General features: G+C 42.9%; 1 protein-coding gene across 1 annotated transcript in view; it reads right to left on the bottom strand.

The window, feature by feature from the left end:
- cacna1fb (calcium channel, voltage-dependent, L type, alpha 1F subunit) overlaps positions 1–27565 on the bottom strand; it is a 145087-nt gene that overhangs the window by 41880 nt on the left and 75642 nt on the right. The window contains 11 exon segments of the mRNA XM_076076361.1: positions 3897–3957; positions 4035–4082; positions 4189–4268; positions 4417–4537; positions 7604–7811; positions 7899–8124; positions 12654–12814; positions 12898–12924; positions 13091–13172; positions 23370–23444; positions 24151–24302. Coding sequence (XP_075932476.1) covers positions 3897–3957; positions 4035–4082; positions 4189–4268; positions 4417–4537; positions 7604–7811; positions 7899–8124; positions 12654–12814; positions 12898–12924; positions 13091–13172; positions 23370–23444; positions 24151–24302 — 1241 coding nt within the window.

Below are 27565 nucleotides of genomic sequence, written 5' to 3'. Positions count from 1 at the left end.
AGAGGTGAGGAGGGAGAGGTGAGAGAGAGGTGACAGGGAGAGAGGTGAGAGGTGAGAAGTGAGGAGAGAGGTGAGAGGGGAGAGAGGTGAGGAGTGAGGGAGAGTGGTGGAGAGGTGAGGAGAGAGGTGAGAGGAGAGAGGAGAGAGGTGAGGAGAGAGGTGAGAAGTGAGGAGTGAGGTGAGAGGAGAGAGGAGAGAGTGAGGAGAGAGGTGATGAGGAGAGAGGTGAGAGGTGAGGAGAGAGGTGAGAGGTGACAGGAGAGAGGAGAGAGGTGTGGAGAGGTGAGAGTGAGGAGAGAGGTGAGAGGTGAGAGGGTGAGGAGTGAGGAGAGAGGTGAGAGGAGAGAGGGAGTGTGAGGTGAGTGGTGAGAGGTGAGAGGAGAGAGGTGTGGGTGAGGTGAGATGTGAGGAGAGAGGTGTGAGGAGAGAGGGGAGGAGTGAGGAGAGAGGTGAGAGGTGAGAGGGGAGAGGTGAGGAGAGAGGAGTGAGGTGGTGGTGGAGGTGAGAGGTGAGAGTGTGGTGAGAGGTGTTGAGGGTGAGGTGAGGTGTGTGGTGGAGGTGAGAGGTGGGAGAGAGGAGAGAGGTGAGAGGGAGAGGAGAGAGGTGAGGAGAGAGGTGAGAAGTGAGAGGAGAGGAGTGAGGAGAGAGGTGAGAGGAGAGAGGAGAGAGGTGAGGAGAGAGGAGAGAGGTGACAGGAGAGAGGAGAGAGGTGAGGAGAGAGGTGAGAAGTGAGGAGAGAGGTGAGAGGAGAGAGGAGAGGAGTGAGGAGAGAGGTGAGAGGAGAGGGAGAGAGGTGAGGTGAGAGGTGGGGAGAGGAGAGAGTGAGGTGAGAGGTGAGAGGAGAGAGGAGAGGAGTGAGGAGAGAGGTGAGAGTGAGGAGAGAGGTGAGGAGAGAGGAGTGGTGTGAGGTGAGAGGTGAGAGGAGAGAGGAGAGAGGTGAGAGTGAGGTGTGAGGTGAGGGAGTGAGGGAGTGAGGTGTGAGCTGAGGTGAGAGTGAGAGGAGAGAGGAGAGAGGTGAGGAGGAGGTGAGAGTGAGGAGAGGGAGAGGAGAGAGGTGAGAGGAGTGAGGAGAGAGGTGAGGAGAGAGGAGAGAGGTGAGGAGAGAGGAGAGAGGTGACAGGAGAGAGGTGAGAGGTGAGAAGTGAGGAGAGAGGTGAGAGGAGAGAGGTGAGGAGTGAGGAGAGAGGTGAGGAGAGAGGAGAGAGGTGAGAGGAGAGAGGAGAGAGGTGAGGAGAGAGGTGAGAAGTGTGGAGAGGGTGAGGTGTTGTGGAGTGTGTGTGAGGAGAGAGGTGTGAGGTGAGAGGAGAGAGGTGAGGAGAGAGGAGGAGGTGACAGGAGAGGGAGGAGGTGAGGTGGTGGTTGAGGGTGAGGTGAGAGGTGAGGAGAGAGGAGGAGGAGTGAGGAGAGAGGTGAGAGGAGGAGGAGAGAAGTGAGGTGAGAGGTGAGAGGAGAGAGGAGAGAGGTGAGGAGAGAGGTGAGAAGTGGAGGAGGAGAGGTGAGAGGAGAGAGGAGAGGAGTGAGGAGAGAGGTGAGAGGAGAGAGGAGAGAGGTGAGGAGAGAGGGAAGAGGTGACAGGAGAGAGGTGAGGAGTGAGGAGAGAGGTGAGAAGTGAGGTGAGAGGAGAGAGGAGAGAGGAGAGAGGAGAGAGGTGAGAGGAGAGAGGTGAGGAGAGAGGTGATGAGAGAGGAGGAGAGAGGAGGAGGAGAGGAGAGAGGTGAGAGAGAGAAGTGAGGAGAGAGGAGAGGTGAGAGGAGAGGTGAAGGAGAGGAGAGAGGTGAGAGGAGAGGAGAGAGGAGAGGTGAGAGGAGAGAGGTGAGAGGAGAGAGGTGAGAGGAGAGAGGTGAGGAGAGAGGAGCCAGGTGAGAGGAGAGGTGAGAGGTGAGAGGAGAGGTGAGAGGAGAGGTGAGAGGAGAGGTGAGAGGAGAGAGGTGAGAGGAGAGAGGTGAGGAGAGAGGAGAGAGGTGAGAGGAGAGGAGAAAGGAGAGGAGAGAGGTGAGAGGAGAGGAGAGAGGAGAGGTGAGAGGAGAGAGGTGAGAGGAGAGAGGTGAGGAGAGAGGAGCCAGGTGAGAGGAGAGGGTGAGAGGAGAGAGGTGAGAGGAGAGGTGAGAGGAGAGTGAGAGGAGAGAGGTGAGAGGAGGTGAGAGGAGAGGTGAGAGGAGAGGAGAGAGGAGAGAGGTGAGAGGAGAGAAGTGAGGAGAGAGGAGAGGAGAGAGGTGAGAGGAGAGGAGAGAGGAGAGGAGAGAGGTGAGAGGAGAGGTGAGAGGAGAGGAGAGAGGTGAGAGGAGAGGTGAGAGGAGAGGAGAGAGGTGAGAGGAGAGGAGAGAGGAGAGAGGTGAGAGGAGAGAAGTGAGGTGAGAGGAGAGAAGTGAGGAGAGAGGTGAGAGGAGAGAGGAGAGAGGTGAGGAGAGAGGTGAGAGAAGTGAGGAGAGAGGTGAGGAGACAGGTGAGAGGTGAGAGGAGAGGAGAGAGAGGAGAGAGGTGAGAAGTGAGGAGAGAGGAGAGGTGAGAGGAGAGGAGAGAGGAGAGGTGAGAGGAGAGAGGTGAGAGGAGAGAAGTGAGGAGAGAGGAGAGGTGAGAGGAGAGGAGAGAGGTGAGAGGAGAGGAGAGAGGAGAGGAGAGGTGAGAGGAGAGGTGAGAGGAGAGGAGAGAGGTGAGAGGAGAGGTGAGAGGTGAGAGGAGAGAGGTGAGAGGAGAGGTGAGAGGAGAGGTGAGAGGAGAGAGGTGAGAGGAGAGGTGAGAGGAGAGGTGAGAGGAGAGGAGAGAGGAGAGAGGTGAAGAGGAGAGAAGTGAGGAGAGAGGAGAGGAGAGAGGTGAGAGGAGAGGAGAGAGGAGAGGAGAGAGGTGAGAGGAGAGGTGAGAGGAGAGGAGAGAGGTGAGAGGAGAGGTGAGAGGAGAGGGAGAGAGGTGAGAGGAGAGGAGAGAGGAGAGAGGTGAGAGGAGAGAAGTGAGGTGAGAGGAGAGAAGTGAGGAGAGAGGTGAGAGGAGAGAGGAGAGAGGTGAGGAGAGAGGTGAGAGAGTGAGGAGAGAGGTGAGGAGACAGGTGAGAGGTGAGAGGAGAGGAGAGAGAGGAGAGGTGAGAAGTGAGGAGAGAGGAGAGGTGAGAGGAGAGGAGAGAGGAGAGGTGAGAGGAGAGAGGTGAGAGGAGAGAAGTGAGGAGAGAGGAGAGGTGAGAGGAGAGGAGAGAGGTGAGAGGAGAGGAGAGAGGAGAGGAGAGAGGTGAGAGGAGAGGTGAGAGGAGAGGAGAGAGGTGAGGAGAGGTGAGAGGTGAGAGGAGAGAGGTGAGGAGAGGAGAGGAGAGAGAGGAGAGAGGAGAGAAGTGAGGAGAGAGGAGAGGTGAGAGGAGAGAGAGAGGAGAGAGGTGAGAGGAGAGAAGTGAGGAGAGAGGAGAGGTGAGAGGAGAGGAGAGAGGAGAGAGGTGAGGAGAGAGGAGCCAGGTGAGAGGAGAGGTGAGAGGAGAGGAGAGAGGTGAGAGGAGAGAGGAGAGAGGTGAGAGAAGTGAGGAGAGAGGTGAGGAGACAGGTGAGAGGTGAGAGGAGAGGAGAGGAGAGGAGAGAGAGGAGAGAGGAGAGAAGTGAGGAGAGAGGAGAGGTGAGAGGAGAGAGGAGAGAGGTGAGAGGAGAGAAGTGAGGAGAGAGGAGAGGTGAGAGGAGAGGAGAGAGGAGAGACGTGAGAGGAGAGAAGTGAGGAGAGAGGAGAGGTGAGAGGAGAGGAGAGAGGAGAGACGTGAGAGGAGAGAAGTGAGGAGAGGTGAGAGGAGAGGAGAGAGGAGAGACCGTGAGAGGAGAGAAGTGAGGAGAGAAGTGAGGAGAGAGGAGAGGTGAGGTAAATAATGATAATAATAACAAAAACATTATTTCAATAAAATCACAAAAAGTCTTCTTCAGGCGTCGACTGACCGTTTTCTCCTTCAGGAGGCTCCTCCTCCTCCTCGTACTCGGTGTCTTCATCGATGTCCACCTGAAGAGACAAACAGCCGTCAGACTGACGGATTCACATCAGAGATCAAAGAGTGAAGTCAGACCTCCATTCTTCACCTTTACTTCCTCTTCCTCTGCTTGTTCTTCTCCTTCTCCTGCAACCTCCTCCTCCTCCACCGCTCCTTCTGTCTTCTTACTGGAGAGACAACAGGAAAATAATAAACCACTCTATCGTCTGTATTTTGTCCTCTTTCCTCCATCCCTCCATCACTCACTCCTTCTTCTTGTCTTCTCCGTCTCCTCCGGCCAGGTTGTCTACGGCGATGGCCAAGAAGACGTTCAGCAGGATGTCTGACTCTCGTTAAGAAGACGTAACAAACTGAGACACTCTGAGGGCTTGAGATTATTATTACAAAAGATATAAAGCTGTACAACATGAAAAACCAACAGCATTCCTGCTGTGTCCGTGAGGTCAGTGAACGCCTCGCTGACAGGATACAGTTACCACAGATGAAGAGGATGACGAAGTAAACGCACACGATCATACCCGGAAACACGGGGCCGCCGTAAGCCATGATGCCGTCGTACATAACCATGTTCCAGTCCTCCCCGGTCAGGATCTGCACACATCGACATCATCAGGTTCATAGCTAGGGCTGGTTCAGGTTTATAGTTAGGGCTGGCTCATGTTTATAGCTAGGGCTGGATCAGGTTTATAGTTAGGACTGGCTCAGGTTTATAGTTAGGGCTGGTTCAGGTCATAGTTAGGGCTGGTTCAGGTTTATAGTTAGGGCTGGATCAGGTTTATAGTTAGGGCTGGATCAGGTTTATAGTTAGGGCTGGTTCAGGTTTATAATTAGGGCTGGATCAGGTTTATAGTTAGGACTGGTTCAGGTTTATAGTTAGGGCTGGATCAGGTTTATAGTTAGGGCTGGATCAGGTTTATAGTTAGGGCTGGTTCAGGTTTATAGTTAGGGCTGGATCAGGTTTATAGTTAGGGCTGGTTCAGGTTTATAATTAGGGCTGGCTCAGGTTTATAGCTAGGGCTGGATCAGGTTTATAGTTAGGACTGGTTCAGGTTTATAGTTAGGGCTGGATCAGGTTTATAGTTAGGGCTGGCTCAGGTCTATAGCTAGGGCTGGATCAGGTTTATAGTTAGGACTGGTTCAGGTTTATAGTTAGGGCTGGATCAGGTTTATAGTTAGGGCTGGCTCAGGTTTATAGTTAGAGCTGGTTCAGGTTTATAGTTAGGGCTGGATCAGGTTTATAGCTAGGGCTGGTTCAGGTTTATAGTTAGGGCTGGTTCAGGTTTGGGCTGGTTCAGGTTTATAGTTAGGGCTGGTTCAGGTTTATAGCTAGGACTGGATCAGGTTTATAGTTAGGGCTGGCTCAGGTTTATAGCTAGGGCTGGATCAGGTCTATAGCTAGGGCTGGATCAGGTTTATAGTTAGGGCTGGATCAGGTTCATAGTTAGGGCTGGCTCAGGTTTATAGTTAGGGCTTGTTCAGGTTTATAGTTAGGGCTGGCTCATGTTTATAGTTAGGACTGGCTCAGGTTTATAGTTAGGGCTGGTTCAGGTTTATAGTTAGGGCTGGTTCAGGTTTATAGTTAGGGCTGGTTCAGGTTTATAGTTAGGGCTGGTTCAGGTTTATAGTTAGGGCTGGTTCAGGTTTATAGCTAGGACTGGTTCAGGTTTATAGTTAGGGCTGGTTCAGGTTTATAGCTAGGGCTGGATCAGGTTTATAGTTAGGGCTTGTTCAGGTTTATAGTTAGGGCTGGATCAGGTTTATAGCTAGGGCTGGATCAGGTTTATAGTTAGGGCTTGTTCAGGTTTATAGTTAGGGCTGGATCAGGTTTATAGTTAGGGCTTGTTCAGGTTTATAGTTAGGGCTGGATCAGGTTTATAGTTAGGGCTTGTTCAGGTTTATAGCTAGGGCTGGATCAGGTTCATAGTTAGGGCTGGCTCAGGTTTATAGTTAGGGCTTGTTCAGGTTTATAGTTAGGGCTGGTTCAGGTTTATAGTTAGGGCTGGTTCAGGTTTATAGTTAGGGCTGGTTCAGGTTTATAGTTAGGACTGGCTCAGGTTTATAGTTAGGGCTGGTTCAGGTTTATAGTTAGGGCTGGTTCAGGTTTATAGTTAGGGCTGGTTCAGGTTTATAGTTAGGGCTGGTTCAGGTTTATAGTTAGGGCTGGTTCAGGTTTATAGCTAGGACTGGTTCAGGTTTATAGTTAGGGCTGGCTCAGGTTTATAGCTAGGGCTGGCTCAGGTTTATAGCTAGGGCTGGTTCAGGTTTATAGTTAGGGCTGGCTCAGGTTTATAGCTAGGGCTGGATCAGGTCTATAGTTAGGGCTGGATCAGGTTTATAGTTAGGGCTGGATCAGGTTTATAGTTAGGGCTGGATCAGGTTTATAGTTAGGGCTGGTTCAGGTTTATAGTTAGGACTGGCTCAGGTTTATAGTTAGGGCTGGTTCAGGTTTATAGTTAGGGCTGGTTCAGGTTTATAGTTAGGGCTGGATCAGGTTTATAGTTAGGGCTGGCTCAGGTTTATAGTTAGAGCTGGTTCAGGTTTATAGTTAGGGCTGGTTCAGGTTCATAGTTAGGGCTGGTTCAGGTTTATAGTTAGGGCTGGTTCAGGTTTATAGTTAGGGCTGGTTCAGGTTTATAGTTAGGGCTGGTTCAGGTTTATAGTTCGGACTGGTTCAGGTTTATAGTTCGGACTGGCTCAGGTTTATAGTTTGGGCTGGCTCAGGTTTATAGTTAGAGCTGGTTCAGGTTTATAGTTAGGGCTGGTTCAGGTTTATAGTTAGGGCTGGCTCAGGTTTATAGTTAGAGCTGGTTCAGGTTTATAGTTAGGGCTGGCTCAGGTTTATAGTTAGAGCTGGTTCAGGTTTATAGTTAGGACTGGCTCAGGTTTATAGTTAGGGCTGGTTCAGGTTTATAGTTAGGGCTGGTTCAGGTTTATAGTTAGGACTGGATCAGGTTTATAGTTAGGGCTGGCTCAGGTTTATAGCTAGGGCTGGTTCAGGTTTATAGTTAGGGCTGGATCAGGTTTATAGCTAGGGCTGGCTCATGTTTATAGTTAGGACTGGCTCAGGTTTATAGTTAGGGCTGGTTCAGGTTTATAGTTAGGGCTGGATCAGGTTTATAGTTAGGGCTGGCTCAGGTTTATAGCTAGGGCTGGCTCAGGTTTATAGCTAGGGCTGGTTCAGGTTTATAGTTAGGGCTGGCTCAGGTTTATAGCTAGGGCTGGTTCAGGTTTATAGTTAGGGCTGGCTCAGGTTTATAGTTAGGGCTGGATCAGGTTTATAGCTAGGGCTGGCTCAGGTTTATAGCTAGGGCTGGTTCAGGTTTATAGCTAGGGCTGGCTCAGGTTTATAGCTAGGGCTGGTTCAGGTTTATAGCTAGGGCTGGTTCAGGTTTATAGCTAGGGCTGGCTCAGGTTTATAGCTAGGGCTGGTTCAGGTTTATAGCTAGGGCTGGCTCAGGTTTATAGCTAGGGCTGGTTCAGGTTTATAGTTAGGGCTGGCTCAGGTTTATAGCTAGGGCTGGATCAGGTCTATAGTTAGGGCTGGTTCAGGTTTATAGTTAGGGTTGGCTCAGGTTTATAGCTAGGGCTGGATCAGGTTTATAGTTAGGACTGGTTCTAATGAATTTGTGCTCTTCAAAATAAAGTGAATTGCGTTACCTGGAAGCAGGTGAGCAGCGCCTGAGGAAAGGCATCGAAGGTGCTGCGTTTGGTCTGCGTCTCGTCGAAGTTGAACTTTCCTCCGAACAGCTGCATGCCGAGCAGAGCGAAGATGATGAGGAAGAGAAAGAGCAGCAGCAGCAGCGAGGCGATGGACTTCATGGAGTTCAGCAGCGACGCCACCAGGTTGGACAGAGCCGTCCAATGGCTGGGCAGACACAGAGCGACATCATCATCATCATCAGAGCTGGACTCGGTTAGAGTCTGAGCTGCCGGTCTAAACCCTTTTCCTCACCGTGTGACCTTGAAGATCCTCAGCAGGCGGACGCAGCGCAGCACGGAGATGCCCAGCGGCGGCATGATGCCCAGCTCCACCAGGATGGTCTCCACGATGCCGCCGCACACCACAAAGCAGTCGAAGCGGTTGAAGAACGCCACGAAGTAGTGAGCCAGACCCAGACTGTACATCTTCAGCAGCATCTCCACGGTGAACAGAGACAGCAGCACCTTGTTGGCAATGTCTGCAGAGACACGTCAGGTATATCTGTATTATTATATTATATTATGTTATATTATATTACGTTATATTATATTATGTTATATTATATATTATATTACGTTATATTACGTTATATTATATTATATTACATTATATTATAGTTAGTGCTGGGCAACGATTAAAATATTTAATCGCGATTAATCGCATGGATTTTTTGCGATTAATCGCGATTAATCTCATTGTTATGGCAAAGTTCAATAATGAATTCAAAAGTAGTGTATTGCGCACTTTTATTTTAAAAGTACTGCTGTATGAACAAAAGGGCAATAACATTTGGTTCACGAGATGCAGGCAGCATGTGTTATACTTAATGTGAATATAATTCATACTTTGTTGGCATCTTATTCTGAAAACCGGATGTTCGTCTGAAGAAACCGGATGTTGTCTCACGTTAATCTTTCCTCTAACTTTCAAAGTCCTTCGCTCGCTCCCGATCTGTGCCGTTTAAATGCGTTTACCGTGAATGTCAGCATATAGGTGCACTAACATGTAAGTGTCTGCTGAGTTGACCACGGAGATCTGAGTGTCTGCTGACTTTACCGCAGTGATGTCCAGTAGTCTCCAGGGAGAGCAACAGCTGGTGCAGCTTCTCTCTTTATTTCTGCCCCCCCCCCCCCCCCTCGACCAGAAGCGGAAGTCGCCTTTTCTCTACGGCAACCCTGAAGGGACATCATATCTCCAATACAAAACGATAAACATGAGACAGTCTGTTACAATAATAATAAATTAAAAATACTTACCTGTTTTTTTTGTTTTCTTGTTGTTGTTTTTTAATTATTATTATTATTATTATTATTATTTTTTCCCATCTCAAAAGGCTCAAGGACACACACACACACACACACTGTTCTTGTCATCCTCTTGTTGTTATGTCTATGTATTGTCTCTTGTCTTTCAATTAAAAAAAATTAAAAATTAAATTTAATAATAATAAATTTTAAAAACTGCGTTAACGCGCGATAAAATAATTGTCAGTGTTAATTAATGAATGCGTTAACGCGATAATAACGCGTTAACTTGCCCAGCACTAATTATATTATATTACGTTATATTATATTATATTACGTTATATTACATTATATTATATTATATCATATTATATTACGTTATATTATATTATGTTATATTGTATTATATTATATTACGTTATATTATATTATATTATATTATATTGTATTACGTTATATTACATTATATTATATTATATCATATTATATTATATTACGTTATATTATATTATGTTATATTATATTATATTATATTATGTTATATTTAGTGCTGGACAATGATTACAATTTTTAATCGCGATTAATCGCATGTATTTTTTGCAATTAATCATGATTAATCTCATTGTTATGGCAAAGTTCAATAATGAAATGAAAAGTAGTGTATTGTGCACTTTTATTTTAAAGTGCTGCTCTATGAACTAAAGGTGAATAACATTGTGTGTAAACACTTTAAACACATCAGGTTGTTGTTAGCAGCAGTGTTCTCTTCACACAGCAGCAGTTCTATCTCTTCACTATCTGTGCTCAGTGTGTGACTGTGTGTGAAACGTTCCACTGCTGTGCAACAGGAACATGTTTCACACCTTTCATCTACATGTGTGTGTTGTGTCTTCATGACAGTCAGAGCATGTGATGCAGCTCTACTCTTCATCACTATGATGCTGTAACTCAGAGGTGATGAAGGTGACCCAGCTCTACTCTTCATCACTATGATGCTGTAACTCAGAGGTGATGAAGGTGACCCAGCTCTACTCTTCATCACTATGATGCTGTAACTCAGAGGTGATGAAGGTGACCCAGCTCTACTCTTCATCACTATGATGCTGTAACTCAGAGGTGATGAAGGTGACCCAGCTCTACTCTTCATCACTATGATGCTGTAACTCAGAGGTGATGAAGGTGACCCAGCTCTACTCTTCATCACTATGATGCTGTAACTCAGAGGTGATGAAGGTGACCCAGCTCTACTCTTCATCACTATGATGCTGTAACTCAGAGGTGATGAAGGTGACCCAGCTCTACTCTTCATCACTATGATGCTGTAACTCAGAGGTGATGAAGGTGACCCAGCTCTACTCTTCATCACTATGATGCTGTAACTCAGAGGTGATGAAGGTGACCCAGCTCTACTCTTCATCACTATGATGCTGTAACTCAGAGGCGATGAAGGTGACCCAGCTCTACTCTTCATCACTATGACGCTGTAACTCAGAGGTGATGAAGGTGACCCAGCTCTACTCTTCATCACTATGACGCTGTAACTCAGAGGCGATGAAGGTGACCCAGCTCTACTCTTCATCACTATGACGCTGTAACTCAGAGGTGATGAAGGTGACCCAGCTCTACTCTTCATCACTATGACGCTGTAACTCAGAGGTGATGAAGGTGACCCAGCGATCAAAGAATAAAGACACTCTATCCACAATTTAGGTGTATTTCCCCTTTAACTCACGAGATGCAGCATGTTTTATACTTAATGTGAATATAATTCATACTTTCTCAAAATAAAATAAATAATTGTAGACGTTAATTAATTAATGCGTTAACGCGATAATAACGGGTTAACTTGCCCAGCACTAGTTATATTATATTATATTATATTACGTTATATTATATTATATTACGTTATATTATATTATATTATGTTATATTATATTATATTTAGTGCTGGGCAAGTTAACGCGTTATTATCGCATTAATTAATTAACGCCGACAATTATATTATCGCGCGTTAATGCAGTTTTTTATTTATTTATTATTAAGCACATTTTTAACACAAGAACCAGGCAGCAAGCAGTGAACAGCTGTGTTCGTGTGGCGTCACTTCCTTCTTCCCCCGGGTCCAGAACCCCTCCTACACTCCGTCCTTCACTCGTCACACAAACACACACACACACACGCGAGCGCGATCGTCTCGTTACAGATTAAACGTGACTGTTGTGAAGTGGAGCTTCTCGTGAGGAACAAGACACGTCTGGTTTGAACGGAACACTTTACTGTCTGAACTGCAGTGTTACAGTGTTACAGTGTTACAGTGAACACAACGCGCTCTTGCACCCGACATGTGGTTTTCTACGTTTCATCAACATTGTTAGCGTCAAGAACACGTACCATTCTACTTCCTGTCTCTTCAAAGTAAAAGCACTTCCGTTTTCATGCTCTTCACAATAAAAGTAAATCATGCAATCAAACAATTTACAACAGTGACAATAATAAAATACATAGTGTCGAGTTTTTAAAGTGTTTTGTTTGTAATATGTATAATAAGCATCATTTAGTATCACTACTGAGAATTTAACAAACATAAAAACATGACGTAGATATGTTTCAGTTTTCAAGGTGTATATTTAAATATCATCTCTTACACACATGAAGATAAAGTTATGAACACTGGCTGAATATCTATGATCAGAATCATTATAACTGTTTAACTGCTGCTGTGTAAAGAGAATACTGCTGTTAACAAGAACCTGGTGTGTTTAAAGTGTTTAAACCAAATGTTATTGACCTTTAGTTCATATAGCAGTACTTTAAAATAAAAGTGCACAATACACTACTTTTGAATTCATTATTGAACTTTGCCATAACAATGAGATTAATCGCGATTAAATAATTTAATCATTGCCCGGCACTAAATATATTATATTACGTTATATTATATTATATTATATTACGTTATATTATATTATATTATATTACGTTATATTATATTATATTACGTTATATTATATTATATTACGGTATATTATATTATATCACGTTATATTATATTATATTACGTTATATTATATTATATTGTATTACGTTATATTATATTATATTACGTTATATTATATTACGTTATATTATATTGTATTACGTTATATTATATTATATTATATTGTATTGTATTACGTTATATTATATTACGTTATATTATATTATATTATATTGTATTGTATTACGTTATATTATATTACGTTATATTATATTATATTATATTGTATTACGTTATATTATATTTATGTTGAATATCAAATAACATAATAAATATTAATCTGCATGACGCGTACTTTTACTTTTGGTACTTTAAGTATGTGTTGGTGCTCATACTTTTAATGAGTATTTCTACACTTTGGTAGTACTTTTACTTCAGCTTCGCTCTTTTTAAACATTATAAAAACGGGACAGCAAACAGCAGAACGTGCACGATGAAATAAATACATATATATTGTATTATTGATAGATATTATATATCTATTTGTTGCACTGGTGTTGCTGTTGAACGTGTCGTGGTGCGTTCACTGACGTCTGTTTTTAGAGACAATGATGAAGAAATGAAGCTGTTTTAAGTTTAAATCACCGTCAGGAGGAGAAATGTCCCGATGTATGTGAACTAGACGGACAAACTGTTGTATTATTAAAACATTCACACATGATGAAGATGATGAAGAACTGTATTCCATGTGTGTGTGTGTGTGTGTGTGTGTGTGTGTGTTGCTACCTTGGACTTGTGTCAGCCAATCAGGTTGGTTGTAGTGCTCCGAGGCGCTGAGGGAGGTGTTGAGGAAGACGAGCAGCAGAACCAGCCAATAGAACGTCACCGACTTGACGGCGGTGCGACAGTTTCGTCGACAGACTCGATTCCAGCGACGCAGCGTCCGACTGAGAGACAAAAGGACATCGAGAGTCAAGACTATGAGGAGGAAACTCTTCTGTCCTGCAGGTGTGAGGGACAGTGAACTCACCAGCAGCTGATCTTCATCACCCAGGAGCTGAAAGGAGACTCGAGTTAGTTTGTTCAAACATGGAGGCTGGATGGTGTGTTCAGGGACCTCTGTTCGGGAAAACGTCCCGCTCAGTCTCACGTGAGACAGAGGACAGTTAGAGGAGGGTTCATCCTCTGGAGAGGATGTGTGTGTGTGTGTGTGTGTGTGTTACCAGCAGTTCTGACAGCAGTTGGTGTGTTCTTCATCAATGTTCTCTGTGTTTTCAGACGCTGTATCACTGGCAGGAAGACTCGCTGAGAGACAGAGAGACAGACAGACAGACAGAGACAGAGAGAGATTTTGATTTTTAGAAAACCTTTATTGTCTTTGAACAACATGTTTCTTTCCCATTTAAAACGGTTAAACAAATAAAGTCCAACAAACTTGTGTGTATATATATATATATATATACATGTATATATATTAGTGCTGGGCAAGTTAACGCGTTATTATCATGTTAACGCATTCATTAATTGACGCTGACAATTATTTTATAGCGCGTTGACCCATTTTTTTTATTTTGAAAGTCCGTGGAGGAAGTCTTCAGCAGACTCCGTTGATGCAGCGTGTGGGAGACGTTTAGATAAACAAAAGCAAGACAAGCGGCGTTACAACGAGCACCAGCTGTTGCTCTGCCTGGAGACTACTGGACATCCTGCGGTAAAGTCAGCAGACACTTACATGTTAGTGCACCTATATGCTGACATTCACGGTAAACGCATTCAAACGGCACAGATCGGGAGCGAGCGAAGGACTTTGAAAGTTAGCGGAAAGATTAACGTGAGACAACATCCGGTTTCTTCAGACGAACATCCGGTTTTCAGAATAAGATGCCAACAAAGTATGAATTATATTCACATTAAGTATAAAACATGCTGCATCTCGTGAGTTAAAGGGAAAATATACATATGATATAAGAATGATATAATATAAGGAATATGATCACTACTGTGTAAAGAGAATACTGCTGTTAAAAATAACCTTATTTGTTTTAATAAGTGTTTACAAACCAAATGTTATTGCCCTTTAGTTCATATAGCAGTACTGTTAAAATAAAAGTGCGCAATATACTACTTTTTAATTCATTATTGAACTTTGTCATAACAATGAGAGTAATCGCGATTAAAATATTTTAATCGTTGTCCAACGATTAAAATATTAAAATCGCGATTAATTATATTAAAATATGGGCAACGATTAAAATATTTAATCGCGATTAATCTCATGGATTTTTTGCGATTAATCGCGGTTAATCTCATTGTTATGGCAAAGTTCAATAATGAATTCAAAAGTAGTGTATTGTGCACTTTTATTTTAAAGTACTGCTGTATGAACAAAAGGTCAATAACATTTGGTTTGTAAACACTTTAAACACACCAGGTTCTTGTTAACAGCAGTATTCTCTTTACACAGCAGCAGTTAAACAGTTATAATGATTCTGATCATAGATATTCAGCCAGTGTTCATAACTTTATGTTCATGTGTAAGAGATGATATTTAAATATACACCTTGAAAACTGAAACATATCTACGTCATGTTTTTATGTTTGTTAAATTCTCAGTAGTGATACTAAATGATGCTTATTATACATATTACAAACAAAACACTTTAAAAACTCGACACTATGTATTTTATTATTGTCACTGTTGTAAATTGTTTGATTGCATGATTTACTTTTATTGTGAAGAGCATGAAAACGGAAGTGCTTTTACTTTGAAGACAGGAAGTAGAATGGTACGTGTTCTTGACACTAACAATGTTGATACTAGAAAACCATGTCGGGTGCAAGAGCGCGTTGTGTTCACTGTAACACTGTAACACTGTAATACTGCAGTTCAGACAGTAAAGTGTTCCTTTCAAACAAGACGTGTCTTGTTCCTCACGAGAAGCTCCACTTCACAACAGTCACGTTTAATCTGTAACAAGACGATCGCGCTCGTGTGTGTTTGTGAGACAAGAGTGAAGGACGGTGACGGAGTGTAGGAGGAGGGTCCGTGTACGTTTTAGTCATCTGTTTTACCGTTAATTCGGAAAAAACAAAATACGGAAATACCATGGTATTCTCGTTTTTCGTTTCAAACCAAGAGCGGGAAAACGGAAATGGGCGGTCGTATTTCCGTTTTTGGTTCTGAATTCAAAAACGGAAAAACCAAGAACCAAAGTCAAATAAGGTCCGTGTACGTTTTAGTCATCTGTTTTACCGTTCAGACGAAAATACGGAAATACCATGGTATTCTCGTTTTTTGTTTCAAACCAAAAACGGAAAAACCAAAGTCAAATAACGAGCCGTATTTCGTTTTTGCAAATCCCTTTTTTGTTTTTTCCTTTAAAACAAGACGCAGAGCACAACAGGTAACCCGGAAAGAAGAATATTTCAAAATAAAAGTGAAGGCGATATAATGACCTTATGCAAGAAATTAATACATTAATTAATTAATCTGGGCCGATGGGAGTGCGTTAGCATCAGTAGTTGACTACATGCTGTTTAATATTCATTTATCTATGTACACAGCAATAATTAAGTTTTCGATTAATCGGTGCATTGATGTTTGATGCAATACAGTTCGTGCACTGCTGTCTGTCCACAGGTCTCAGTTTTCGGTAAGTAAGCAATTTATAACCATATGTGTGTTGTATTTGTTCTAAAACAGAGTTTTCTTTACACTTTAAAACAGTGTTTGATAGAAAAAATCATTTAGCTGACTATCAATTGTGTGTTTGCTACTTTAGCTAACGTCACAACAGCTAACGTTAGCTTAGTTGTGTAGTAACATAATGTGAAGGTGATATGTATGTTAACATTAACCTAACATGATATTGCTCTCAAGTGTAATGCTAGGTGAATTCAATTTTAGTAGCTTTTAGACTGTTAGTAGCGTGTGGACTTCACAAACATGCAAATGTTAATGGACTATTTAATGAGTTGTAGACTGGCCATGCTGAATGCAAACTGTATATTCCTGACTGGTTGCAAGTATGTTTTTAAATATTTTCAGTGTGGTAGAATTAGACAAAGCTAACTGAAGTCACGTTAGTAAATGGTGTTGAAGATGCACTTAATAAACAGCAAGGGGTTAATGTTACCGTCCCTCATAATGTAAACTGAACGGCGTGACACCGGAACGTTAACGTTGTATTTCAGCAGCAAGCTGCCGTTCAGTCAACACAATGACGCTGAGTCATTACAGAGCAACAGCAGAAGCTCACTTTGTGTAAGTCTAGTCTGAGTTCACCAGAAGCAGGCTTCAGTAAAGTGAAGGTAATCACCAGGTTGTGCTTTATGAGAATAACTATAAGTAAAGGTAGTAGGGTCATGTAAGCAGAACTAAGATAATTCATTATTCCATTAAGAGAATGTATAATGAAGTCAGTGTATATTACTTCTTGCACACGAGAGCCCCCTTTAAAGGGGGCTAGAGGGGGGCGGGGGGGTGGTGTACATGTGTACAATTCACTTTTGCTAAAGGAATAAAATAATAAAAAAAAAAAAAAATAATACCTGTGTAACAAAGAGATTCTGGGCGAAACAACCATGGGAGCCATTTTACACACTGCAAAACACAATTATACATGAACTAAGATCATATCTGGAAGATATCTAGAAGATTTGCCACAATTTTGGCCAAAAATCGACGAACTGTGCTCTTTGTATGATCTCTCATCACGAAGCACGGATCGCACATGGCGGATGAGCACATCTAGCAGGCTCGTGATTCGACCCGGAAACGAGCAGCGGCGTCGAAATTACTCTCTTTCAAACCGTTCAAAGGTTATGGGTATACATGCCAACATCAGCCACTGGTCACGAGAAAATAAATTGGGTAAAAAAACTTACGTTTTGACGGTTTTGGCGATGTAAAACGGATTTATTCCAACGGATTTCGACGCTCATGTGTCCTCCATCCTGTGTTGCATGACTGTAACTGGTATCAATGCGCGGGCGGAATGAATGGCAAAATGGCAGCCGATTCTGTGAGGTGGACCAATCCATGTAGAGAGGGGGGTTTGCCTGCATTTTGCGATTTTTAGTCAGTAAAGAGAAACGGAGATTCTCAAACACTCCCGCATGGCTCCCGTTGGACTATCCCACATCTAAAATCGTCTCACACTTGTAAATCGGCCGATCACAGGCCTTACCAGTGTCACATAGACACACATTATGAGCCAGTTATTGTTATGAATGACAGATATGACACATCATAACTGCTCAAAATTATTCAAAATGGTATCAAACTGATTTATTAGGATTATTGAACACTCAGTGATAAGAAAAGTGAATATATAGTTAATATTTCGTTATATAGTATATACAATTAGAATACGGCAATGCAACTGCTGCTTCCAAAAATGAGAATTTTGCATGCCTTTGCTTGGTTTATGCTGGCCTGCTTTACTCAATCAAAGTCAAATCAGTTTAGAGACTGTAAAACCTGTTGTGCTATGACTTTGGCTATGCCATTAACATTTTTAGGCCTTATTTCAAGTAATATTTTAGACACAAGTGCTTTTTTTCAGGCGAAACTGCAACTTTTTCAATTTGAGCTGTGCCATATGTGAAAATATGTTATTAACCAGTAACATATACACAATATTTACACATATCAGCACATCTTCCAAGTGTTACCTGTATTATACAATCAAAAAATTATTAAAATAGACCTTGTAGTTGCAGAAATACACTCTCTTTAGTATGGGTATGCAATTTTCGACCAGAGGCCTAAAAATAGGGCTAGTCTTAAAGATGTTTTAAGGTCACCATAGGTCCTATATATATTCTAGACATTTTTTGAAATTATTGATGTTTTGAGGGATATTTCAACAAGTGTAATCCTTTTATACAGGCGACAAGTGCTTTCAAGGGCGGCCATCCTCTAGGCATCCAACTTGAGGAAGATGATGGACATCTCATTCTGAAGTATATGGTAAGTCAATGTAACCAGCCACATGTACTGTTTTGTATTACAGAAAATGTTTTAAGATCCTAATATCACTAATAGTTATAACAAGTCATTGCGACAGCACAAAGAACTCAGTTCACACCTGTTGAATAGGTATAGAACATGTCTGTGATTTTGAGAAAGGAAAACAATGCTGAACTTTTTTGCTTTAACTTGTCATTGTGAAGTAAATGTTGATTGCTCAGTGTAAGGGCTATAGAAAAATGACACCACGTTCCTTTTGTCTTCCCCAGCATCGTCTGCTGTTCAAGTTCAAATGTGTCAGAAATAAAGTGATGGGATTTACTAGGTTACATGTGTCACACATCAGTCATGTGAATTAGTAGAGAGTGGGAACCTCCACACCACTGGTGGTACCGCTCCATAGAGGGATGTACAGACGACTAGCAGTGTTTTAAATAATGAAGCACATTGTATTCATATGTGAATAAGGTCTATTAATTCCTAATAGGTAGGGAGAGATCTTCCAACTGTATATTAATGTGTTCCATTGATTCTCTCGTATACAGCACGCCTTGGCTGGCAGCACAGTGACGGTTTCAAAGAGGGCCTTCCTGCGGCTTAATCGATCATGACCCTTTTTTGCCAGGAGCTGGCTGCTCTGGTGTTCACAAAGGAGGTCCTTGCACTGTCCACCCTGACTGGGAAGTCTGGGAAAGTGGGACCTCCTAAAAGACAACTGGACGTTGCCAAAGTGCAGGCCATAACAGGTAGGTAATTGTCTTGAGTCGTATGTAGACAATTTAAAGCTTCTGTGATTTATAAAGCAGCAGGATCACATGTTCAACACACCACCCATGATGAAATATATGTTTGACCTGCACTGGTAGGAATATTGGCATATCATATTGATATAGTTCCTCAATATTAATCCTGATTTACTGTTCAAAAAATAATATTGGTTCAACAGGATTTCCTGTGTGGTCAAAATAGAAGAAACTGTTGTATGAATATGCTGTATGACATCATTTCTCTTCTCTTAACAGATGCTGTAATTCAAGAGTTTCCGCAGACGAGTGCCTCGGACGTGCGAGCGGTCATCAGACGGAAGTGTAACAACGAGCAGTTCAACCAAAAGAAAGGAACATAATGTGGAGCATGTTTGTGTTTCTATTTAGTGAGCGAGAGTCTGCAGCGGTGCAATTTGTTTTGATGGTTCAGTGTTCTGTGTTGTTTTAATTTGAAACATGGTCATTCTGTTTTGTTTAGTAATACATGTACCATATCAACTTAAATCAGAATTATTTTGCTCTCTGTTAAGTATAGTTTTGTTATATTTCTCGAAAATGCACTATATTACATTTATTTGAAAGTGTGTTTAAAGATTTAATTTGCAAATTGTTAGACGTACAATGTTAGTATATTTTATATATTTGCAAATAGTACAATTATTGGCAATGTATTTACAATGTACTATTTTATATATATATATGAAATTCAATAAATGTTTTTGAACTTTTTATTGTTGTTGAATCTTATTGTTCAAAACAAGATCAATTACATCAGATATTGTTAATATTTGTGGTTACACTTATCACAATGTGTTTTCTGTGCATGCATTACACTAGCAAACTTAGTTTTTCCTTTACTACTTTATTGACTTGAAAGCGAAATAAGTACCACATAAAATTCCAAACTTTTTATTTAAAGGAGACGCGTCATACTGCCTGTATAGAATCACAAGCACCTGCTGCCTGGAAGGGGATCTGATCATTTAAACCACTATAAAGGCCAACACAATGTACTCAGGCAAAATGTGACCTTTGACCTTTGTGATGATAGAGCAAATTAATCCAATTTACAACGAAAGAGGAAACTAATATTGTATCTCACTAGAAACATTCCTTTTTCCTACAAAATTACATTCCAATATCATTAAACTGCAATTTCAATTACATTTCGAGGGACATGTTTTTCTCTCATATCGCGGTCGCAGTTTTCAACAGCCCTCCTCCCACAGCAGTCTTCTGCAGACCAGTGTTATTGAATGGGAACTTAATTTTACGAGACAGTGTCATGCTGGTGTGTCCAACATGCTAAAGAGCTGGTAGTCTGTTGCATTGGTTCCCAACTCAATTCATCCTGACGGTCTGCATCCGCCTACAGCTCCAGAGATCAATCTGAGGGGTCACGAGACCGGTAACATGGCAGCAAAGAAGAAAAGAGAACCAATTCATCTGGTTTTTGCTCTTGTCTTTTGAGATTAGGGAACACAAATGAAAACATTCTAGTCAAACTTTCTGTAACTCAATGGCATTAAAACTGAAGTCATGTTATTTGGACTACAGCATTTAACCCACATATGGGTCCAACCTGAAAGCTCTTCTTAACAAGAAGAAAGCAGCTTTCAGGTCTGGGGACAGGGACGAGCTCAGGAGAGTCCAGCGCGACCTGAAGTTGATGATCAGAGAGTGCAAGGACTCCTACAGGAGGAAGCTGGAGGCCAAACTCCAGCAGAACAACGTGAAGGAGGTGTGGACGGGGATGAAGCAGATTACCGGCTTCAAGGTTGGAGGCAGACAACCAGGGGGCTCCCTGGAGAGGGCCAACGAGCTAAACTCTTTCTTCAATAGGTTTAGCTCAGAGCCCTCATCTGTCTCCTCCACACACCACACCTCCCAAACACCACACCTCCCAAACACCTCCCCCTCTGTCCCCCTGGTGAGCTGCATGGACTCTGAGCCCTCCACTTCAAAGGGCTCTGCCACCACCGACACTATGACCCCCCTCCCCCCCCACCCACCCCCTCTCTGTGACGACTGGCCAGGTTAGGAGACAGCTGGAGAGACTCCACCAAGGCAAGGCTGCTGGACCTGATGGCATCAGCCCCAGGGTCCTGAAGACCTGCGCCAGCCAGCTGTCTGTTGTCCTGCAACACCTATACAACCTGCGCCTGAAGCAGGAGGAAGTCCCGGTGCTGTGGAAGACGTCGTGCCTGGTTCCTGTACCAAAGAAGACGACACCATCTGGCCTCAATGACTACCGACCAGTTGCCCTCACATCTCATGTGATGAAGGTGCTGGAGAGGTTGGTCTTGGCCCACCTCCGACCGCGGGTGAAATCCTCACTGGACCCTCTGCAATTTGCATACCAGCCTCATGTGGGGGTGGATGACGCCATCATCTACCTGCTGCAACGAGCTCAGTCGTACCTGGATGGATCCGGTGGCTCTGTGAGAATCACTTTCTTTGATTTCTCCGGTGCATTCAACACCATCCAACCACTGCTGCTGAGTGAGAAGCTGTGGGTGGTGGGGGTTAACGCATCCACCGTCTCCTGGATCACTGACTACCTCACAGGCAGACCACAGTTTGTCCCACTGGGCCGTGTGCTGTCTGATGGGGTGGTCAGTGATACTGGAGCCCCACAGGGAACTGTTCTGTCTCCCTTCCTGTTCACCTTGTACACCACTGACTTCCATTACAACACTGTCATACCATCTGCAGAAGTTCTCTGATGACTCTGCAGTGGTCGGGTGTATAAGGGACGGACGGGAGGAGGAGTACAGGGCAGTAGTGGAGGACTTTGTGGAGTGGGCCGGTAGAAATCACCTGCGTCTGAACGTGGCCAAGACCAGAGAGATGGTGGTCGACTTCAGGAGGAAGACGACGGCTCCACAACCGCTGAGAGTTCTGGGAGAGGATGTGGACATGGTGGAGGAGTACAAGTACCTGGGTGTCTCCATCGACAGCAGACTGAACTGGAAGACCAACATCAACGCTGTGTACAAGAAGGGGATGAGTCGACTCTTTTTCTTGAGGAAACTTCGATCCTTCAACGTGTGCAGCAAGATGTTGGAGATGTTCTACCAGTCTGTTGTGGCCAGTGCACTGTACTTCTGTAGTCTGCTGGGGGAGCAGCATTGGAGCCGGAGACACCAACAGATTTAACAAACTAGTTAAGAAGGCCGGCTCCATCATTGGCTGCAAACAAGACTATCTGGAAGAGGTGGTGGAGAGGAGGACACTGAAGAAACTATTATCCATATTGGATAACCCGGACCACCCTCTCCACCACCTACTGCAGGGACAGAGGAGCACTTTCTCCAACAGACTGATCCAGCTCCGCTGTCACAAGGACCGATACAGGAGAACATTCCTGCCCTCTGCTATAAGACTCTATAATAAATCACCTCTGGCCAAATCATCCTCCACATAACTACACACTGCTTCACTGTTGTTTGCTGGGGTTGATTTTTGCACTACTGTTATTCACCTAGTTAGTTCATTTAACACTATTCTATTTCATTGTATATATTATGCATTTTTTAATACTTAATATTTTTGGTTACTCTGTTACTTTGCTTCTTGGTGTGTCTTGCTGCTATGTTGAGTTCTTAAATGACACAAATATAACATGTAAATACATGATGTATACAACTAATGCAAATTAACCATAAACATCAAATATCAGATGAAATAATCAGCATTAAATACATCTGTATCAATAACCTAAAGGCACAGGTAAATATGACTAAATCTATGGTTTAAATACACTTATACATTTAAACATCTACTGGTAGGAATGGTAAACACTTTGACTCTGCATCTACTTCACGTTCACTAAATCAACAGCACGGTGGAAAATAAACATCAGTGCCAACAACCCTGAACACGAAAATGACTTTGATTAAACTATATCACGAACTGTATTGCATCAAACAATGCACCGATTCATCGAAAAGTTGGTTATTGCTGTGTACATAGATAAATGAATATTAAACAGCATGTAGTCAACTACTGATGCTAACGCACTCCCATCGGCCCAGATTCATTCATTAATGTATTCATTTCTTGCATAAGGTCATTATATCGCCTTCACTTTTATTTTGAAATATTCTTGTTCCGGGTTACCTGTTGTGCTCTGCGTCTTGTTTTAAAGGAAAAAACAAAAAAGGGATTTGCAAAAACGAAATACGGCTCGTTATTTGACTTTGGTTTTTCCGTTTTTGGTTTGAAACGAAAAACGAGAATACCATGGTATTTCCGTATTTTGGTTTTTCCGAATTAACGTAAAACAGATGACTAAAACGTACACGGATGGAGGGGTTCTGGACCCGGGGGGGGGGGGGGGGGGGGGGGGGGGAAGGAAGTGACGCCACACGAACACAGCTGTTCACTGCTTGCTGCCTGGTTCTTGTGTTAAAAATGTCGCTTAATAATAAATAAATAAAAAACTGCGTTAACGCGCGATAATATAATTGTCAGCGTTAATTAATTAATGCGATAATAACGCGTTAACTTGCCCAGCACTAATATATATATATATATATATATATATAAATATATATATATATATATAAATATATATATATATATATAAATATATATATATATATATAAATATATATATATATATATAAATATATATATATATATATATAAATATATATATATATATATAAATATATATATATATATATATAAATATATATATATATATATATATATATATATATATATATATATAAATGGTAATAGAGGAGTTCTCACCGTGTGTGTCAATGGAGTGACTGAACCATCCAAACTTTCCTCTCTTCCTCTCTGACAGATCTCCCAGAGACGGACCTGAGAGAATATTATTATTATATATTTATACATATTATTATGTACTAAATAAGATCAATACATAACATCATAATGCACAACAGTTCATCACAGTTATGAGAAATAATAAACAAGAACAATCAGACAATCAGTGTTTACTTAATGACAGAAGTATTCTGACGAAGTACTTATACCACAAGTAGTAAAGGTTCTACGATTCCAGTCTCACTGAATATAAGTACTAAAAGTACAGCAAAGAGTATCAAAAGTACTAGTATTAGATACTAATGTTAATACACATGCATGTAACTATTGTGGCTGCTTGAAGATGTAACTAAATACTTACTATCAATAAATAAATAAATACTATAATATAGACAGTCAGTTAGTTTAGTCCAGTGGGTTCCAACATAGGGGTCGGGCCCCTCCAGAGGGTCACCAGATCAACCTGAGGGGTCTTTAAATGATTGAGAAGAAGGGCCTCAAATATTTGGTTTACTCCAGTAAGGTACAAGTACCTCAACATTGTGCTTAAGTCCGCTCAGTAAATGTACTGAGTTACTTTCCACCATCTGTTAGTAACGATGTCTCGGTTTTAATTAATGTCAATTACCTGACGGAGCCAATTAAAGTTCATCTGCTTCATTAAAGAACCTGATCAAATTTGAATAATTGATCAGGACAATGACCTCATCACACACACACACACGCACACACACACACTTACGTGGGTTCCCGTCCTCGTCCAGTTCGTCCATGTCCTCGGCCTGAGTGATCCAGTCCATGTACCCACTCAGGTCCTCCTCCATCTGCTGCTTCTCCCGCAGCTTTTGGAAGTCTCCCCGTGCCTTCGCCTTCTCCCTCTCCTTACTGAACTCTCTGTAACGTTACCACAACGTTACCACAATGTTCACACGTTCACACAACGTTCACACAACGTTCACACAACGTTCACACGTTACCACAACGTTACCACAACGTTCACACGTTCACACAACGTTCACACAACATTCACACGTTACCACAACGTTACCACAACGTTCACACAACGTTACCACAATGTTCACACGTTATCACAACGTTCACACAACGTTCACACAACGTTACCACAACGTTCACACAATGTTCACACGTTCACACAACGTTCACACAACGTTCACACAACGTTCACACAACGTTACCACAACGTTCACACAACGTTCACACAACGTTCACACGTTACCACAACGTTCACAAAACATTCACACAACGTTCACACAACGTTCACACAACGTTCACACGTTACCACAATGTTCACACAACGTTACCACAACGTTCACACAACGTTCACACAACGTTCACACGTTACCACAATGTTCACACAACGTTACCACAACGTTCACACAACGTTCACACAACGTTCACACGTTACCACAACGTTCACACGTTACCACAGTGTTCACACGTTACCACAACGTTCACACAACGTTCACACGTTACCACAAAGTTCACAAGTTACCACAACGTTACCACAACGTTCACACAACGTTCACACGTTACCACAAAGTTCACAAGTTACCACAACGTTACCACAACGTTCACACAACGTTCACACGTAACCACAACGTTCACACAACGTTCACACAACGTTCACACAACGTTCACACAACGTTCACACAACGTTCACACAACGTTCACACAACGTTCACACGCTACCACAACGTTCACACGCTACCACAACGTTCACACGTTACCACAACGTTCACACGCTACCACAACGTTCACACGTTACCACAACGTTATCACAATGTTACCACAACGTTCACACGTTACCACAACGTTACCACAACGTTCACACAACGTTCACACAATGTTCACACAACGTTCACAACGTTTCCACAACGTTCACACAACGTTCACACAACGTTCACACGTTACCACAACGTTCACACGTTACCACAACGTTCACACGTTACCACATCGTTCACACAACGTTCACACGTTACCACAACGTTCACACGTTACCACAACGTTCACACAACGTTCACACATTACCACAACGTTCACAAGTTACCACAACGTTACCACAACGTTCACACAACGTTCACACGTTACCACAACGTTCACACAACGTTCACACAACGTTCACACGTTACCACAACGTTCACACAACGTTCACACAACGTTCACACAACGTTCACACAACGTTCACACAAAACGTTCACACGCTACCACAACGTTCACACGCTACCACAACGTTCACACGTTACCACAACGTTCAAACGCTACCACAACGTTCACACGTTACCACAACGTTCACACGTTACCACAACGTTCACACAACGTTCACACAACGTTCACACAACGTTCACACGTTATCACAATGTTACCACAACGTTCACACGTTACCACAACGTTCACACAACGTTCACACAACGTTCACACAACGTTACCACAACGTTCACACAACGTTCACACAACGTTCACACAACGTTCACACAACATTCACACATTACCACAACGTTCACAAGTTACCACAACGTTACCACAACGTTCACACAACGTTCACACGTTACCACAACGTTCACACAACGTTCACACAACGTTCACACAACGTTCACACGTTACCACAACGTTCACAAGTTACCACAACGTTACCACAAAGTTCACACAACGTTCACACAACGTTCACACAACGTTCACACAACGTTCACACGTTACCACAACGTTCACACAACGTTCACACAACGTTCACACTTTACCACAACGTTTACACAACGGTCACACGTTCACACAACGTTCACACAACGTTCACACAACGTTCACACCTTCACACGTTACCACAACGTTACCACAACGTTACCACAACGTTCACACAGCGTTACCACAACGTTCACACGTTACCGCAACGTTCGCACAACGTGCACACGTTACCACAACATTACCACAACGGTCACACAATGGTCACACAACGTTCACACAACGGTCACACGTTCACACAACGTTCACACAACGTTCACACAACGTTCACACAACGTTTACACCACGTTACCACAACGTTCACACAACGTTCACACAATGGTCACACGTTCACACAACGTTCACACAATGTTCACACCTTACCACAACGTTCACACAACGTCTACACGTTACCACAACGTTACCACAACGTACACACAACGTTCACACAACGTTCACACAACGTTCACACAACGTTCACACGTTATCACAATGTTACCACAACGTTCACACGTTACCACAACGTTCACACAACGTTCACACAACGTTCACACAACGTTACCACAACGTTACCACAACGTTCACACAACGTTCACACAACGTTCACACAACGTTCACACAACATTCACACATTACCACAACGTTCACAAGTTACCACAACGTTACCACAACGTTCACACAACGTTCACACGTTACCACAACGTTCACACAACGTTCACACAACGTTCACACAACGTTCACACGTTACCACAACGTTCACAAGTTACCACAACGTTACCACAAAGTTCACACAACGTTCACACAACGTTCACACAACGTTCACACAACGTTCACACGTTACCACAACGTTCACACAACGTTCACACAACGTTCACACTTTACCACAACGTTTACACAACGGTCACACGTTCACACAACGTTCACACAACGTTCACACAACGTTCACACCTTCACACGTTACCACAACGTTACCACAACGTTACCACAACGTTCACACAGCGTTACCACAACGTTCACACGTTACCGCAACGTTCGCACAACGTGCACACGTTACCACAACATTACCACAACGGTCACACAATGGTCACACAACGTTCACACAACGGTCACACGTTCACACAACGTTCACACAACGTTCACACAACGTTCACACAACGTTTACACCACGTTACCACAACGTTCACACAACGTTCACACAATGGTCACACGTTCACACAACGTTCACACAATGTTCACACCTTACCACAACGTTCACACAACGTCTACACGTTACCACAACGTTACCACAACGTACACACAACGTTCACACAACGTTCACACAACGTTCACACAACGTTCACACCTTACCACAACGTTCACACAACGTCCACACGTTACCACAATGTTACCACAACGTTCACACAACGTTACCACAACGTTACCAC

This window comes from Anarhichas minor, unplaced genomic scaffold, assembly GCF_050575085.1.
Source record: "Anarhichas minor isolate MPS153535 unplaced genomic scaffold, ASM5057508v1 ptg000056l, whole genome shotgun sequence".
NCBI classification, from domain to species: Eukaryota; Metazoa; Chordata; class Actinopteri; order Perciformes; family Anarhichadidae; genus Anarhichas; species Anarhichas minor.
This window is presented reverse-complemented; position numbering and strand designations above follow the sequence as displayed.